This window comes from Dermacentor andersoni, chromosome 8 (genome assembly GCF_023375885.2).
Source record: "Dermacentor andersoni chromosome 8, qqDerAnde1_hic_scaffold, whole genome shotgun sequence".
In the NCBI taxonomy this organism is placed as follows: domain Eukaryota; kingdom Metazoa; phylum Arthropoda; class Arachnida; order Ixodida; family Ixodidae; genus Dermacentor; species Dermacentor andersoni.
Genome location: NC_092821.1, coordinates 87,141,645 through 87,160,517, shown reverse-complemented (window position 1 = coordinate 87,160,517; position 18,873 = coordinate 87,141,645). Strand labels below are relative to the sequence as shown.

Genomic DNA, 18,873 nt, shown 5'->3' with positions numbered 1-18,873 from the left:
GTTGTGAAGCACCGCATAATAACGGAAGAGGGCAGTTGATCACTCCGCCAGAGCCTCTACCGAGTTTTGACGCGAGAACATGAAGATATAAGGCAGCAAGTCGGCGAAATGCTGCGCGACGACATGATCCAGCCGTTGAAAAGCCCTTCGGCATTTCCCGTAGTCTTGGTGAAGAAAAAGGACAGAACCCTGCGTTTCTGCGTCGATTATCATAGACTAAACAAGATCACCAAGCATGACGTATATCCCCTCCTACGGATAGACGACGCATTGGATCAGCTCTGCAAGGCTAAATATTTCTCTGCGATGGATCTTAAGACTGACTACTGGAAAATAGAAGCCGACAAGAGGGATCGCGAGAAGACCGCTTTCATCACGCCATACGACCTTTATGAGTTCAAGGTCATACCATTCGGACTGTGCTTTGCGCCTGCAACGTTCCAGTGCGTCATGGGCACGGGATTAGCAGGATTGAAGTACGGAGCTGTCTTGTTTACTTGGATGGCGTGGTCGTCATCGCTGAAAATTTCGACGATGAGATTAGGCGGCTTGTGACAGTACTAGAGGCCATCAAGTGATCAAGGCTCACTCTGAAGCCGGAAACGTGCCACTTCGCTTACGACGAGCTGCTGTTCCTGGGCCACGTCATCAGTAAATTTGGAGTCTGCTCCAGCCTGCAGGAGACAGCTGACATTGCAAAGTTGCAGCAGCCCATCGACAAGAAGGCGGTGCGTAGATTACTTGGCATGTGTGCCTACTACAGACGCTTTGACAAGGACGTTTCACGCATCGCTGAGCCGCTAACACGTCTAACTAAACGTGATGTCGAGTTCTAGTGAGAAACGACACATGCCGACGCATTTCAAGAGCTCAAACGACGCATGCAGTCGGCACCAGTACTTGCGCACTTCGACGACGACGCCGATACAGAAATCCACACTAACGCCAGTAGTATAGGCCTCGGTGCCGTCATAGTTCTAAGGAAAGAGGAACTGGAACGCGTGATAACTTACGCTAGCATGTCACTATCAAAACCGGAAGGCAATCATTCTACTACGGAAAAGGAATGCCTTGCCATCATTTGGGCTACAGGGAAATTCCACCCTTACCTCTATGGCTGGCCGTTCAAAGTCGTCAGCGACCATCGCTCGTGGTGTTGGCTAGCGAATTTAAAGGAGCCTTCTGGACGCCTGGTGCGGTGGAGCCTCAGACTGCAACAATATGGCATCACTGTAATCTATAAATCCGGAAGAAAACACTCTGATGCTGATTGCCTATCACGCGCCCCCATTGAACCACCGATGCAGGATGACGAGAGTGACGACGCCTTCCTTGGAATAATGAGCGTGGAAGACTTCACTGAACAGCAACAAGTAGACTCAAAGCTAAAAAGCGTCTTCGAGTGTTTGGAATGGAACACCGACTTTGTCCGTGGGGAATTTAGGCGAGGATTGTCTTCATTCTCACTTCCAAACAATCTACTTGTAAAGAAGAACTTCTCACTAGTTCGCGCCAACTACCTTCTTGTTTCTTACTCAGCGCTGCGTCCACAAGTACTGCAAGTCCTACACGACGATCCCACCTTTGGGCACCTCAGATTCTTCCGGATGCTATTGAGGATACAGGAAAGGTATTACTGGCCGCGCCTGACCACCGACGTCGCCCGTTACGTCGAGACATGCCGAGACTGTCCGCGACGCAAAACACCACCGACAAGGCCAGCGGGATTACTACATCCGATCGGACCTCCTCGCCAAGTATTTCAACAGATAGGCATGGCTTTGTTGGGAACCTTTCCGACGTCAACATCCGGAAATAAGTAGATCGTCGTGGCGACGGACTACCACGCCCGCTTCGTGGAAACGAATGCTCGGCCGAAAGGTAGTGCAGCTGAAGTGGCAAAATTATTCGTCGAGAACATCCTGCTGCGACACGGCGCCCCAGAAATCCTCGTCACCGACAGAGGAACGGCCTTTACAGCGAAGCTCACCCAAGCTATTCTGCAAACAGCCAGACAAGCTACTGGATAACAATGGCCTACCATCCGCACACGAATGGTCTCACAGAGCGCCTGAATAAGACCCTCGCGGATATGCTAGCAATGTACGTCGACGTCGAACACAAGTCCTGGGATGCCGTTCTGCCGTACATAACCTTCGCTTACAGCACGGCAGTGCAAGAAAAAATACAGATCACGCTATTCAATCTGGTTTACCACAGGAACCCGACAACGACGCTCGACGACATGCTCCCGCACGTCTCCGACGAAGAGAATCTTGACGTTGCCATCTAGCTCCAGCGCGCCGAAGAAGCACGGCAGCTCGCCCACCTGCGGATGAAGAACCAGCAGAGGACCGACCGCCGACACTACAACCTTCGATTACGCTACGTAGAGTACCAGCCCGGCGACCATGCTTGAGTTTGGACCTCAATGAGCCGACGAGGACTCCGCGATAAGCTTTTACGCCACTATTTCCGACTCTACAAGTTCACCCGACGCATTGGCGCACTCGACTATCAGGTTGTACCACACGTCATTTCGCCATCGCAGCCGCTCAAGACCTGAAAGAGTCCACGTTGTGCTAGTTAAGCTGTTCTACCAGTGCTAATGAACTTTGGGGCTTTGTGTAGTTGGACCTTTGGAATTTTTTGGACTGTGTTACTTTGAACTTTGTTTCTTTGGTAAGTGTCTTTTAGTGTTTCGCTCTCGTGTTATGTTTCTGGCATCGTGACGATGCTTTTCGAGAGGGCGGCATAGCCACGTGAATTTGTCTATCTTTTTCTGGTGAGCGCTTCTGACCGTGTAGCAAGTGTTATTGCTCCGTGTGGGACGTTCCTTGATGTATGGGAAGTTTCTGGAATGTGATTGATGGTTCCATCCCCAATCTGTCGTCACCGAACCTTCTGTAATATGATTTCACGTATGCGCGACGCGAATGGTGCAGAACTTTCTGGAAGACAACCGGGCACTAGCGATTACTCTGAAAGTTTGATGGCTCGTGCATAAAAGCCGACGCACTTGACCGGCATATCAGATTTCCACTATCGCCAACGGTGTTCGCCGCTGTCGTTGTGCTTTAAATATAGCCTGTTCTTGTAGGCAGAGGTTCGCCCAATAAAGGTTAGTTTCTTCATTCACAGTATTGCTACGGTGTTGTTTACCATCGCTACTACGTGACAATAGACAGTTTTAGTTTAGCGTTTGCAACCGAATTTAAAGGCATTACGTACGTAAAGCAATAGCGTCGTCTTCACTGCGCATGCTCGGAACGTTTTTGGGTGTTTGCGGTTTACGCGCGCTATGATAACGTACGTTATTTGACGAGTTTGACGTCCGTAACCTTTACGGACGCTAAGAAATAGCGTTGTCGAACATGGCCTGCACCCATCACTACCGCTTCAGCGTGAATTCTCGTGATGGCAACGCCCTAACTCGAGTTGACCGCCAGTAACTGTTGAAATGAGCTTTCGCTTTCTCTGAACTCACCTGAAAGGTTGGTTATGAGCACATAGCACGTCCAATTTCTGAGATTGTTCGGTGATTCTGGCGCCCGTACGCCTAACGAGACGAGTTCACAAGGCAACAGCAGGGTGGTTGCTAATGGACCGTCTTGGCTTGGATACGTTTGTCACAAGGCACCAGACGGTGCCCTGTTTTAGAACGTTTTTTTACGTTTGTGTTTCCGTAAACTAAAGGACTTGAAAAGACACGCACCGTAACGTCCCGCAAAGGTGCTTACGTTTAACGTGCGTAAGGCGACAAACGCTGTTCTAAAGCTGTGTAATATACTTTGGAAGTTGGAATGCCTCGCCATTTGCGCTTCGCGCGACCCTTCCTGTTTTTCGTCGCCTGTCTGTGGCATAGTGATAACAGTCTGTTAATACTCGTGCTCAATCACCTGGTAATACAATCAGAATCAGAAGGCCAATCAGAAGGCCAATTTATTGAAAAGAAACGCTGAACAGAGGACTAAAAGTCAACTCGAAAGCTTGACAAATTTTCGTACCCCTTAAAACGATCTTCACGTGCAGTCAGTGTTTCTAGAGCAATGCGGAAGAAAAAGGCGCTGCTGTCATTTACGCTAACAGAAATGCCGAAATACAACAGTAGACCTAGCTCAACAACAACTGACCATTTGCAGTGCGTAAGGAAATACGGTTTATGAAAATTGGAACACGAGAAATGAACATTCCATGGTCATAGGTAGCTTTTTTGTGAAGAAGTTATATAAAGCAGCAGGTACTTAAATTAAAAAGATATACTTTGCGTTCTTGCGTTGATAAATTTCGAATAAGCCATATCGCGCAGTGTAATTAACTCGTTGTGTAGCGCTTTCTCACTTTCCTACCATAGTGATAAGGCGCTTGCTACTGGTTCGCTGGACTTGCGGTAACTTGTACCCGTAACGATGAAAGAGGCACTCATGCGGAGCAATTACCGGCCTTGATTTCCAGGGGAAAACAGCTTGCTGCTACGAATCGGAACCAGCAGCGTTACCCCCTCCTCCTCCTCCTCCTGCGCAGCGCTTCTGTGGGTCAATTTTAGTGTTGCGCTGCTGATGTAGTCAGTACGCACCTGACCGAAAGCGCTGGTGTTTTGGCGCATTGTGCACACGTTAACAAACCTGAGACAGCTAAGAGAAATTGCAATTGTTCACGGCAGCGTCCCTAATAACATACTGTGCAGCTTTGGCACGTAAAACGCGGCGATAGATGTATATATTTTTTTCTTATTACAGTGGCACCTTGGCTGCTACAAGAAAAGCGTGACGCCTACCTATCGAGGTTTCGATAGCTTCTACGGCTTCCACTACGGAGAGGAGGACTACTACAGCCACAATGCAACATATGTACGTACACAACGAGGCGAAAACGGTTCGGGTGTATATTACAGATGACTTGCCTCATTAGGCAGAAGAATAAAATACTCGGAGCTACCTGTATTCATCGAAAGCATAGAGCCGTTTGTAGCCGATTTAACGAAACTGAAGGCATGCTTGCAAGAGTCGAGTCAGGTTAAGCATAACTTATTGCAATTACTGTGTTCTCGTTAGCTGACGAGTACACGATGCTTCGACTTGAAACTTTGTGTTAATGCAAATGAATAGAAAGCGCAATTTATTTTGCACGCAGACGAGAGTTCTAAACGTGCATTATATTTCTCACTAGAGTGTCGAAAGCGACACGTTTGGCTTCGATAAAGGAAATCAAACATGCGTTTGAGCGGGTCTACAATACGTTACTTCGTGCGAAAACATATCACATTGTCTGTGCACATTACTTGAACATTGAGTACAAAACTATACGCGCCCTTCTCGAACGCTTTCTTTTTTCCAGTGCTCACACATAGTCGTTGATGAACTATTTTAATATGTCCCCCGAACAGCAATACCGGCATCGTATGTATGAAGCGTACGTGAAATGGACAACGAAATCCATGAAACGTTCTCGCGCCACCTTTGGCTTAAATGTATTACCTCTACTTTGACTTGCAATTGGCTCACAGCTTCGCTTGAGCTTTTTGGCCGTTAGGATCTGTGCCAGCATGAGATCTTCGTGCATTTTCTTGCTGACTCAATCGCGTCTCAAATGGAAGGTCGATCGCCTCAACAAATTTTTGAATGTATACCACTGCTGATAGGTAGGTATGTAAAACGTCTTACTAACAGAAGCCTTGGTAGAAAGAATGCGCTGACCTTTGGGATAATAAAGGAATGTGGACTGGTCCTTTCGTTTTTAACGTAATTTATGCTTACGTAGTGGTTACAGCCCTATCAAATACAGGTCTGCATATTAGACTAGCAACAAGCTCTAAAAGAACATCTATCACTGGTTTTGTCGCAACCGGAATCCACCATCTCATGTGTTAGCAAGACCCATTGATTCATGAAGTGCCGGCGAAGCCTGCTGTGTCTGCTGCGTCGCCACACATTGAATTCACATTAATAGCATTGAATGTACCTCAATTCGCACTAACATTCACATCATTAACGCTACGGTATGCTTGCATAGCGTTTCTTAAAGTGTTTCCTTAAACATCACATAAACCTCCGCCTAACGCTCATCCCTACATTTGTGCAGGATCCACCTTTCTTGCAATGCCAAACTTTCATTTTGTAGTATAGGAATTTGAATATTGCGAGTAGTTTCTTGCTGAGGATTTCTTTATTTCTTCTTTTTTTATAGCAACGAAACACCCTTTCAACACATCAGAGTATTTTATTCACATTTCACGAAGCTGTCCATCTATGCTTGCTATCGTGAACTGGCCGAAGTGTGAGGCAATTTCCAATACGCAAGGTACGAAAATTTCACACAGGTCAACTGTTAGTTGCGTGGAAGGACCGAAACGTCAACTTTTTCTAGCATTTTATAATTTAAAGAGTGGCAGTGCCCTTGGGTATGTTTCTAAACATTGCGAACAGTAGCGTACAGCAACTGCAAACAACTAACCAAACGAAGACAGCATAATGTTCCTATATTTTCAGATAACATAGGCTATACACGTACTTAATTGCTCCTCCTTGCGCAGGAAAACCATACGGGTCTGGACTTCTGGTTGAACATGGAGCCAAGGTGGTCCGACTCTGGAATATATTCCACAACACTCTACACAGAAAGAGCCCAGTATCTCATACGCAACAGGCAGAAGGTGAAACTGCTGGGCTCCAAACATCATGGTTTGTTGCACCAGCTGTTCTTTTGCGTTGCGTCGCATGTTACGAGCTGTGCAGCTCTATCAGGTGAGGTAGTTGTTGTGACGTAGCGTATCGAACACACGCTGCAAGGTACCAAGCATTGTGATGATGAAATGGTTATAGAGAAACGATGCCGGTAAAGTGTACATCCGAATGGGATAAGCCTATCGGAGACTGTGTCAGCCGTGGAAAAGAAAGTGCATCTCATTATAGTGGCGAAAGATCTGACCTTAATGTTAAGGCATTTGATGCGGTGTACTGTCGATGGAAGGAAGTGGTCGAAAAGAGAGAGACAAAGAGAGAGAGAGAGAGAGAGCACAGTAAAATACATGAAGCTAGGTTCCACCACGCGTAAGGCGTAGTTATTGCTGTACCAGTAACATAATATTTAGCATGCACGGCATGATAATAGCGAACTGAAAGTATCAGGTACAAGCGGACACAGCCAGGGTGCGTGACACAGGAAAGCAACGATACAAGTACAACTGTAACAGAAAGAAAAACGCCGTTTGGGTGGCAGTAGACTAAATAGCAAAGCAACATCACCCGGCTGCCGGCTTGAGTCCTTGCCTAACTTGCGGAGCCAGGGCAGTGCAAGGTCCTTGAAAGTGTTTTTTCTTGCTTGCAGAAAACTAAATTATGTTTGGGCTAATAACCAGGACGCGCCAGACAACAGTGACGGTTACCTAAATTTGCCTCTCAGTTCAATGAATGACTCAGTGATTTTGGCATATTTGTTACGTATCGAGTGGAAATGCAGGTACCTACGTTATTTTTCAGCCGCTCTTTTTAGTTGTAAGCTACCAGGCAGCACATGGGACAGCAGGTCCTGAGCTACTTCAGGCACCACCGGAGAACATCGAGAAGTTCCCGTACATCCAAGATAAAAAAAGGAAGATATTTGCTGGTGAGAACATATGTTTTTTAATTTATACCTTGCCAAGTGTATCCATAGCTGCTTGCGAGAGCTTCAGATAAACGCCTTATTCCGCAAATTGAGCACATTGATGCCCTGCTACATAGATTCATAAAGTAGGTGTTACCATCGAATAACCAAATAGTTTAGAACGTTTGGCTAGTTAAATTCCCATTTAGGTGCCCCAAAGTGATCACGTTTTCTCATTTCGGTATCAAGAATAGCCAGTGCTGCAGGAAATACTCATTTAGTAGGAATTCTGAGACTTGCATTAATAACAAGGCATTCGTCGCCAAAAATTCTGCCATAGAATTTGGTTTCGATATAGCTTTCCTCTGTAGTTCGTAAGGAAACCTATCTGGCATATGATTCTACAGTTACATATTAATAGACTAAGGCGGCGTACGTACGCAAGAAGCCAAGTCTTGCCTGTGCTTGAAAAGGATGCGCCACAGCAAATCGCGAGCAGTTTGCGCTCCTTGACATAAAACTCTGTTTCAACGGCATCCGCTTGAGCCTAGATTATATTTTATTGGTAAAACTGGGCCGCATTGTATCCTAAACGAGCCAAAGACTGAATGTGTTAAGTTCCAGAAACATTTGCTTTGCCGCGATGGCCCAAGCACGAAGCAATCAGTTGAAATGTGTGACGTCACTGACGTACGGGCACGGGCGCTTCAGCGCTAAATTAAAAGAAAATGAAATTTGGGCTTATTTTAATCTACTTGTGACCAAACGCTTATCACGAATGTAAATAGATATTTTTAGGCGAAACCTAACCAGTCTCTAGACGGATTTAGTGCTTCCCTCTACTGTTGTTTTAAGCATGATTATCTGTGTTTTCAACTAGCTGAAACCACTAGACATGAGTTCATGGTCAATGCAACGTTAATTACAAGAGCGGTTTAGGATTTTATTGGGAAACATTCTTTGCCTAATTCATGACGCTTTGTGGCAGGTAGGTAGGTAGGTAGGTAGGTAGGTAGGTAGGTAGGTAGGTAGGTAGGAGGGTAGGTAGGCAGGTAGGTAGGTAGGTAGGTAGGTAGGTAGGTAGGTAGGTAGGTAGGTAGGTAGGTAGGTAGGTAGGTAGGTAGGTAGGTAGGTAGGTAGGTAGGTAGGTAGGTAGGTAGGCGGGTGGATAGTAGGTAGGTAGGTTTTTATCTCACCTCGGTTTAAGAAAAATAAAATATCGTATGACCGGTGTGGGAAACGAGCTTCTGCCGTCGAGCATTGCCGCGGAGTGTTCTAACCATCAGGCAATTATCGCGAGCATGCCTTCCTTGCTCCAAAGCCAGCCAGCATTTTGAAACACTGGACGCCTCCTTGGTGTGCCACTTTGTCGTCATCCTTCCTTGGGACAGCTCTCACTTTGAGGCATGTACCGTGTCAGGCTGCACTATCTCTGGGGTGCTGTGCCCGGAAGTTACATCGTAGAAGCCTACGCCACGTAGAAACTGTACGACATTGTACAGATTTCATATTCGCCCAAGTTAATGAAGTTTTCATATTCCTTCGTCGAAGTACACATACCATCGTCTTAAGTACACCACATGAAATGGCCATAAGTACAGTCAACCACAAAAAAAATATATTGATCATGGGATCTCAGGAAACGTTCAACTTCTGAGCCTTCTGTAACGGTAGTAAGCAAAACCGAACGTCACAGTGTTGTTCATTTATACTAGCAGAGGCTATAATTGCGAATACTAGGCTGCGTTGTGATGCTCCGCAGATATTCAGCTTTTTCTCAGATCTCGTGTTCCGCAAAACTTTTGGTCGACTGGATGTACGACTGTATCTCGCGTGTTTCTTTTGCTTACACTTGTCCAATACGTTGTAGACTTCACCATTTTTTATGGAAACAGCGCAAAGGAACACGGAGGAAAGGAAGAAAGAAGAAACGGGTGCTGTTTCTTGCTTTGCACTGTTGCCATAAAGGACGATGAATCCCAACCGACTCGCCCACCTTACTATTTTACCTATGAAGAACAAAACGATAGCCATGTCATATGTTGTAGTCGAACGGCCAGCGTAGAAATCATGCCATTGCTGTTATAAGATTGTCTACAACGTGATTGTCGTCTTGCTGCTGTCGTCACATACATATAACTTCTCAGTTTATGGCAACACACTGGTCCACCTGGTATCGTTTCACGGAACCCCACTGAAGTTCTGGATATCCAGGTACCTACAATATGATCTGCATAAAGTGAGCTTACCACAGGTGTAGTATCTCTACAATCCGTTTTCTTCAATTCAGATGTAAAATTTCGGTACATAAGTTAATGATGACAACGCTTGCTGATAAACATTATTTAACTGATTCGAATAAAACGACTTGGTTGCTCAACGCCAGCGCAATGAATGCGGCGTTCGTCATACCTCTGCGTAATTAACCAGGAATAAGCACGCACGGCAAATACCATGCGCACCGACAGAGATACAGACTCACTATATGCGCCGCAATAAAGGAACAACTGATTATCACTTTCACTGAAATTATGAAGCCACGACACGTTCTCTGTTCAGACATAATCTCACATAATCAACATGTTCCTGTATCTGCACCTGTCTGTAATGTTTCATGTTATCAGATTACTGTGTGTTCAGCATATCGCAGCCCTTATCAACGCTTATACCCCTTCCGTAATGCAGGCGTTGTAGATGCAATGGACCACTCCGTAGGACAAATCTTCAAAACGATGGGTGAAACCGGGATGCTGGAAAACGTTGTCGTGCTCTTTACGAGTGACAACGGTGGAACTCCGTTCGGGTACCACTCGAGTCGAAGCTTCAACTGGCCTCTGCGTGGAACAAAATTTTCTCTCTGGGAAGGCTCCACCAGAGTGGCGGCTTTCGTCTGGAGTCCCCTGTTGGAGCGGACTCGAAGGGTGTCAAGCCAGCTGATGCACCTGACGGACTGGTTCGCAACATTCTACAAGATCGCAGGTAGGCATACGCGTTGGGGCCTTGTCGTCCCAAAGAAATCGCTGAATGTAGATGCCAAGTATTGTTGTCACTGTAAATACCTCAGTATTATTTATATGTGGACGTAGGACACCGCTCCTGTTCTGGTCGGTCTGTTTATGGAGTTTTCCATCGGGATTAGCTATCCGTATTTTTTTAACCATTAACCTACTCCCCTTGAATTTGCACACAAAAGATTCAGTACGAGGCAGCACGTTTTCTTTCACAAATGCGACGACCACCTCTTCTCACTGCCACCCTTCTGCTGGATGCAAGAACGTAAATTGTGGAGAAGCATTCTTTTCTATTCTGTACACTTGTTCAACAGCACTGAACATACAAAATAAAGCATCACCAGGTCTCATTGAGTGCTGCTCTTACTGCATCACAAGGAATTAAATTCAGCTGAACACGCGGGCACATTTAATGTCCCATTGCTGGAATACGGTGAAATCTGCTCCGATTCTCGGCAAGACCAACGTTCGTTCAGAGTTGCTGTGAATCATCCTGTTTCCTGTTTTTTTTTTTCCTCATTGGTGGCCAGTGGCTTACGCTACTGAATATCAGTTTTTCGCAGATACGTTTTTAATTAAACTAACCATAGTCTTTGCCGTTCTCAGTCATTTCTTGAAAGTCATCTCTCTTGCTGGATAACAGGCCGATGTCGTCTACATGGGGCAGGTCTTTAAGGCAGCCCCCGTTTAAGCTAATGTCACATTATTCCCAACTTCGGATTTACGATATTTCATGCGAGCAAGCCATCAAATAAAAATGAAGGTATAGCTTCCTTGCCTGACACCATGCATAACTAATCCTTATTTTTCATTTTTAGTTAAGGATTGCCGTAACTGCAGAGTCCTTATAAATATTAAGGTATTGCCATGTGCTAATTATACATCCCTTCACCCCTGAACGCCTCCGTGACTGCTAGTATCTCTTCGGAATGGCATGTCACTTCTTATGCTATAAACTCCATACGGAGGGTGTCGTTACAGTCCACAGACTTAACCTCAATAATGATATGGACGACCTCTAATGATGAATGCCTCGTTCTAAACATAAACTGTTTCCTAGGTTGAATGACGCTGACTGTAGCCTCCCTGATATTCCAGAGTGCAGTAATTAAAATATGAATCGAAGCCATTTCGCCGAATTTTTAGAAGTGCTTCACTGCTCATTACTCGAATGCCTGGCTATATTACATGCTGATGGTTCTGCGTCCGTGTTTCAGTGCCCGGCTCACTTCCTATTGCAACCGCCGCCAAAAACCAATACATGCGCCAATAGAGTCATGCTAAGCCGACCTATCTGGTATCACATTCAAATTTTGCAATCCGGGAATCGCAGCTCTATCACATCATCCCCGAATTTCAGGTGGCAACGAATCGAGCTTGAACCTAGTGGACGGAGTGGACATGTGGCAGTACTTGTCCACAGGCTCGGGTTCCGTTCGCCAGGAGATTCTGTACAACGTCGATTTCCTGGACTCGTCGAACTCCTTTGTGGCAGCAATCCGCGACTCGCGGTACAAGTTGGTACTCGACGCTGCGGGTCCTCATAACAACCGCCACCGAACAATCGGTGGTCATCGTCCTAGCAGAGACCTCGATGAACTGCTCGCGCGGTCAACCACTGCTGGCGTGCTGAAAGATTTGTACAAGGTGAATCGCCTAAACTTCCCTAGAGGCTGGAGACAGAGAGCGACGCTTTCGTGCGGTGGAGGACCAAGCAAAAGCTTCTCACCCAATGATACGGTGTTCCTGTTCGACATCGTTCAGGATCCGTGCGAGCTGAATAACGTGGCCGAACAGCACCCGAAGGTAAGCGTTTAGAGCCAAGGATAATTCAATTCAGAAACAAAATTGTGTTCATACTGCTTGTCATTTATCCAAGGGCGCAGGGGCTGTTCCGAAAATGACAGGCTGCTTGCTTAGCGCACTTTTCAAGATATTTTAACTATATCACCTTACTGATATATACAACGACGTGTTTCTCTAGAAAGCTACGCAATATATCTACGTTTATTCGTTCAGAGATCTGCTTCACAAAATAGTCTTCATGCTGAAGAGCACCAGCGCTATAGATTCCTTGGCACAGAGCTTGGTATATGAAGCAATGATAGAATGTGGCCCTGTGCATTATTTCATCATCGTAATCTTACACTTGTTACCTCAAAGTCAATATTTGCCCTGTCACTTCAAGATTTCAACTTTCTTGTCACGTGCTAGGTCTTCTTTTTAAATTTGCCGGAAGTTGTGGCCCATTTACCATGCAGGTAAAGTGTTTATTTCCAAAACGACATGGTTCCATTCAGCTTGGCTTCTGGTTTGATATTTACATGCTGACCTCGGAAATGCGATATAAATTCTGGAACCAAATAACTAGCTTTAGTGTTTCTTGTCCACATAAGTTTGTAGTTTTTCTTGACCACTGAACCATAGGAGTTCGAATAACTCTATTCAAGTACGAAGCTTGTATACTCGTACCCCTGAAAAATTTATTGAGTCTCGCGTTGGGGCTAGATGGAACATCAAACTTGTGTTTAAAAGCAGCGTTGCAAAGTTGAACCACAGTGACGAGACCAGCACATACGAAGCGCATCTATCAGCTGTTTATTAAGACAAATAGGGATGAAGACATATGCGCAAACTGGGCTTCGCACGTGCGGCCAATCTGTTAGTGCCTTTCCTAAGGAACTGATTAAGCAACTTCTTAGTTGTGCGCTCGCTCCAGACATGTTCAAGGTTGCCTGGGATGGACAACTGCCTGTCTCAGCGCGATCCACGATGAGCTTACGCATGTGCCGTATGTTCTGGAAAGCATACTACACGCTTATATATCTGTCCTTCTAAGCCTGTTTTTGCTGCTTGTTCAAGCTGTTGGCTCCCTGAAGTACGAGGTGAATTTTCAACTGTAGTTTTGAAACCATGCGAACAAGCGGAATTGGAAAAACAGACGAAAGCAGTAAAGGAAAGCACTCAAGCTAGCCTGCGTCCTTTCTTCACGATGACGACACACAAGGAAGGAGAGCCGTTCCGTTTGGCGATTGAAGACAAAGCTTCCTGGCAGTGCCACGTTGCCGTTTTATGAAGGAACATTTGTCATTGATACCGGTAGAGGATGCCTTCCTTATACAAAATTCGGATTTTGTAGACGATTTCCTGAAAGAAAGCAGACAGATCGTCTGTTTCTCAGTGGACGTCAAAGATCTCTTCTACAAAGTGCCGCAGCATGAGATAATAAAGGAAGCTGAGGAGCGCATAGACAGATACGGGAGCACACGGTTGATGATCAAGAGTGGGATAGATCTGGGAGCATTCATGACAATGCTAAGAAAGTACTTGAGCTTTCTGCTTGCTGAATCCAACGGCCACCCGTACAACCAAAAGGATGGCGTCAGCGTCGGGTCGTCAATTGGCCCAGTTCATTGAGGCTTGTTTCTTGCAAAAGGGGCAAAGCAGCATTCGAACCAAACTGTTCGCGCTTGGTATATTGAAGCGCTTCCGTTTCGTGGATGACTATCTGGTCTGCATTCCCGCAGGTAGACACTCAGATGCAGTGGAAGACACCGCATGTTCGGTTTTTGAGACGGCACACAGTGGCCCTGATGCTACATTGGGCTTTACAGTCGACAACTGGCTGCAGTTGTCAGACTTGGAAATCACTACAGGGTTAGAACATACATGCTGGATGTATACGAAACGTAGCTGGAAAGCTATCGTGCCATACGATTACAACCGCACTAAGCTTAATAAGAGATGGATTGCAAGTTGTTGCATGATGCAGGCGACTAAAACAAAGCGCTAGCACGAAACAAGCCAGAGCCTGGAGCTGCAAGTAGAGAGCATGGGAAGGAGTGAATTTCCTATGACAGTGATAGTGGCAGCGGTGGAAACTTTTCTCAAGGTGATCAGTTCCCCTAGTTAAGGAAGAGAGCAGGCAACCAATAGTTGTTTCGCCTTACATACACACGATAGCCCATGGTATGATCTGCAGGTAGTGCGTAAGTTCAGCGTCGATCGCTTTCACAGGCAGGTAATTGTCTATCCTAGGCAACCAGGAGAAAAGTCGGGAGCGTGCGCATAACTACAACCATGGTGCTGATGCCCACAATGTAAACCCTTGCTTGTTTTAATAAACAGCTGTAGGTGCACTTAGTATGTGCTGTTCTCGTCCCTGTGGTTCAATTTTGCCGCGCTCCTTTTTAAACACAGATCTGAAACATCCTTTTTTGGACGGTATCCTATACATCCCTTCATTCAGCGGATTTCTGTTCTCATTTTCGCAGATCGTAGCCTCTCTGAGAAAACGCATTGATGCGTACCGAGCCGTAGCTGTACCAGCACGAAACAAGCCTAAAGACCCTGCAAGCTTCCCAGAGTATCACAAAGGAATATGGGCGCCTTGGGTTGACTCCTCGTAACACTAAAAAGGCTTGAAGCACCTTTTGTTCTTAAAGTCGGCACTGCGACTTCAAGCGCTGCTGCAAACGTCATCATGATCCTAATTATTGTGACTACAGACGAGAGGGGCCCTCTCCCCGGCAAATGCATTGTGAAATAAAGTACTCTAAAACAGTCTGCACTGAAAACACGCCTACTTGTGTGCACACATGTTTGTGCTTTCTTTCGCTTACTTGCACCGGTCATGTGCGTACGTTTTACATCAGCCGCAATAATGTATTAAAATTATGCTGCTTTTTCATGCTCTTCGTGAAATAAAATTCTCCTTGCACTGTCAATTTTTCTGCGCTTTGCTACGATGCTGGCTTCTATCATGTCGAGCGTTTATCACTCCCACGCACGGGGTATACCAACTGTTGGAGCTTCTCATGCAAGAGGGACACCTGCACTTTTTATGGGCAAGCAAGACGTTCCCGGTGTTGGAATTTCCATTTAGAAAACTTAAGGATCTCGGACATTCCCCGTTATTTCACTACATGAGCATTATTCTGCATTGCATCCGAGAACTGATCTCGCGCAGAGTAGAAGTTTTAGCCCTGAGGATACCTCTCCGGGCCTCCATAAGGTATGCGTGCAGCACTCATAGTGTCGCCGTGTCGCGCTGTAGTGACGGTGAAGAATGAAAGAGTGCCGCAAGTGTAAACTGAAATTTTACCTTTTTATTCGGAGTTGTGCGCAAGAATACGAGGAACGCTCAAATAACCCGATGACACAGATCAAACTTGTCGGTCATCGTATCGAAACTCTCGAATAAAGCCCATATGTTATTTGTACATATATCGCTCAACATTCGAGAGTAATGGCTGGTACTCGTGGACATTCCAGACTGTGCAACAGTATTCACGTCGCATGTGAAATTTTATTAGACACGCCCCCGCATTCTGGGACATTCGTCCACTTTACGCTTTACCTAAACTCGACACAGTGGATGGCAGTACCACCCCTCGGCACACGGGTGCTTCATGGACAATCCTTACAATAAAATCCAGAATACATCGTCCACACACCCATCCACCGCAGGATGTTACATCTTCTTCTCTGTGTTCAGGCAAAAAAAAAAGCCATTTTTGCGACAGCAGACATGAAGAAGTATACAATACAAATTATAGGCTTTTACGGGCCTATAATTTACGGGCCTCGGGATTAATTTGGGCCAGCTGGAAATCTTTATAACGAGCAACCGATGCATGGTACAGGGGCGTTTCTGCATTTCGTCCCTCTAGAAATGCAGCTGCAGTGGCGGAGAGCCGAATCCAGCCGTGCACTCGTGGTTATCGGCACAAAGCCATACCCACTACACCGCCACGAACGGTAAACAAGAAGTGATTACTTTGTCTACGTACGTGAAGAGGGTTAACATTTGACCGCGATCTCGGATGCACTTTTCCACGTTAATAACGCACCTGCAGGTACTCAAGAACCCCTCAGAAAATATTACGTCAGCTAGCTGCATTCAGGCCTGAGGAGGACATAGAGCAAAAAACGGCAGAAAGGAAGACAGAGCGGAGCACTTCAGACAGGTTAAAAAATACTTCTGTGAGACGTAGGATGCAAGATAAAAGATATAATCGGCTTGCATTGTTAACCTGAGTCTTATGCGTTTCTTTTGTGTTTTCTTATCATGTCAAATACCTATAGAAACGTAAATAAAGAGGCAGCTACCATGTCGGAAGCCTTTGGCTTTCTTTAATATTAAGTGGAAAATGAACCTTGGGGGGGGGGGGGGGGGGGGTAGTAGGAGATGGCCAGAGTCGTGCAATTAATGCACAGAGAATAGAGCGAAAGCACTTCCGTCTGTCACTTTTACACCTTATCAAGTTGCTCGATAATTGTGAAGGCAGCCATATTGATCTGACTCATGTTCTTGAAATCATTCCTAGTGCTGAAATGCTGTCCGAATTTCGTGGAACTGCCATGAATTAAGTTAACAAATAGTGCCTCACTTCACGTGACTCTAAAATGCCTGGTGGTGAGAAGAAAGATGTGGAACAGCGGCGACCAGGAGTAAAATGAATCTAATAAACCATTTCTATATTGATTAGCATCTGATTTTGATGGAGCGTCTGTGCGCGTAATCATCCCTTACTGGGTTAGCAATTGTAAAGAGCGCTCAATGTACTCAAAATCCGCAGGGATCTGTATGGCTGTCCCAGATATTATGTTGGACTCTTTGGAAAAGTTATATGCAAAAAACTACATGTTCGGTGGAATAGCAGTTCAGAACGTAGTTCTCAAATTTGGTTTAAAGCCTAATGCTTTTAGCCGACGTGCATCTACGAGCAATGGCTCGTCTCCTCTGCAGTAACAACATTCTACCTAAGAAATATAGTTAAGGAATGAATTAGTGAACGCCGTCTAATTCTTATGGCTGCTACCTCGCAGTATTCGCTTTTGCTAATCCTGATTTTTAAGAGAAAAAATTTGCGAACATAAGTGTGTCATCCCTTAGACTACTTTGCTTTAACCGCCGCCAGTTGAAGACGCCCTGAGTGTCTTCGTGACTTCTAGCAATATGTGTATCTTGGATATTAAAATACACGACACTTTGTATGATCTATCGGAAATATAGATAGTGACACACCTTTTGCCGAATATATTGCGATTAAGATACAGAACAACAAAATGGTATATTAAGATAGTATCTAAGATACATGTATCTTTGATACTGTCCAGCTCTGTGAGAGCTACACATTTTGAACCTCTAAGACGTGTCGCAACATACAGACATCTTTATCCCACCATGGTCGGCAACGGCGCGGAGGCGTTCTTGTTTCGGTCAATTTTTTCTATCGCAATGCAACGCACGTGGTAATAATACTGAATTACCTTAAACGGCAGTCACCTCACGTGAAATCCCACAGAAAAAGAATAAAGAAGAAAACAAGGAAAGACAAGCTCTTTGGAAAGCTTGTTTACATCGACCTGCCTACTTCTGTGTGCTGTGCCCATAATTGCTCACACACGCAATAGTGCTACGAGTATTTCAATATTGCTTCTCCCTGCGTTGTTTCTGTAGTGGTGGAGTAATTTAGAGTATAATTAATGTGTGTAAAATTACAAATTAGGCTTCATATACCTCGCGTTGCTCCGTTCTTCCTAAAGAATGCTAAGAGGAAAAGTGTCTTACAACGACTACTATTAGTATTCTAGTACTACTAGTACTAGAATAAATACTATATACGTATAGTATATATATTTTATATAAATTCTAAATATGGTGTACATCATTAGTATGCTTTATGTTATTAGTATTACATAGTACTATTAGTATTCTAGAATACTATTAGTACTCAGTGTATTACTTCTTTGTATTATGAATCCTTTCCTTACCAATTAGTTCAACCTTCTGTAGTTCTAAGCTTAATTTCTAATACTCTGAGCCGGCGTTCGTGATGTCTACTTCTCTTGTGTCCGTGTCTGCACGCCTTACCCCTTGTTTGCATTATGAAAAATTGTCACCTACACGACAGTACAGTGCGAATCTACAAAGGAAGTGTTGCACCGTCATGCTACTGTCGGGTAAATCACAATCCTCCCTATGTTGAAACATCTTCAATCTTGCGAGCTTACACCAAACTGTGTTGTGAAAAAAATTCTGTACAGCGTGCTAGAAGCATGGAGCCGTTACTTTGTGTAGTTTACAGGTTGCCTGGAGAAGGACTGCACGCTTACCTTGTGATCCTTCTTGAATAATATCTGTAGACTTTCTCTGAACAACGTTTCCACAATTCCATGAATCACAAGAAACCAAAGGTAATCTACTTTTTGACGTTTTCCCTGTAAACACAGTGTTGATATGCGGGGTGTTTTATTTTATGGTTAACAGAAA

The 18,873-nt window shown here is 45.1% G+C and overlaps 1 protein-coding gene across 1 annotated transcript in view; it reads left to right on the top strand.

Annotated features, from left to right (window-relative positions):
* Positions 1 to 15,322, top strand: part of LOC126529397 (arylsulfatase B-like) — a 28,955-nt gene extending 13,633 nt beyond the window's left edge. Inside the window, exons 5-10 of the mRNA XM_072284101.1 lie at positions 4,740 to 4,850; positions 6,533 to 6,680; positions 7,432 to 7,605; positions 10,270 to 10,563; positions 11,956 to 12,401; positions 14,870 to 15,322. Of these exons, the coding sequence (XP_072140202.1) occupies positions 4,740 to 4,850; positions 6,533 to 6,680; positions 7,432 to 7,605; positions 10,270 to 10,563; positions 11,956 to 12,401; positions 14,870 to 15,004 (1,308 nt within the window). The 3' untranslated portion in view covers positions 15,005 to 15,322. The remainder of the gene's footprint in view (positions 1 to 4,739; positions 4,851 to 6,532; positions 6,681 to 7,431; positions 7,606 to 10,269; positions 10,564 to 11,955; positions 12,402 to 14,869) is intronic.
* Positions 15,323 to 18,873: the final 3,551 nt, after the last annotated feature.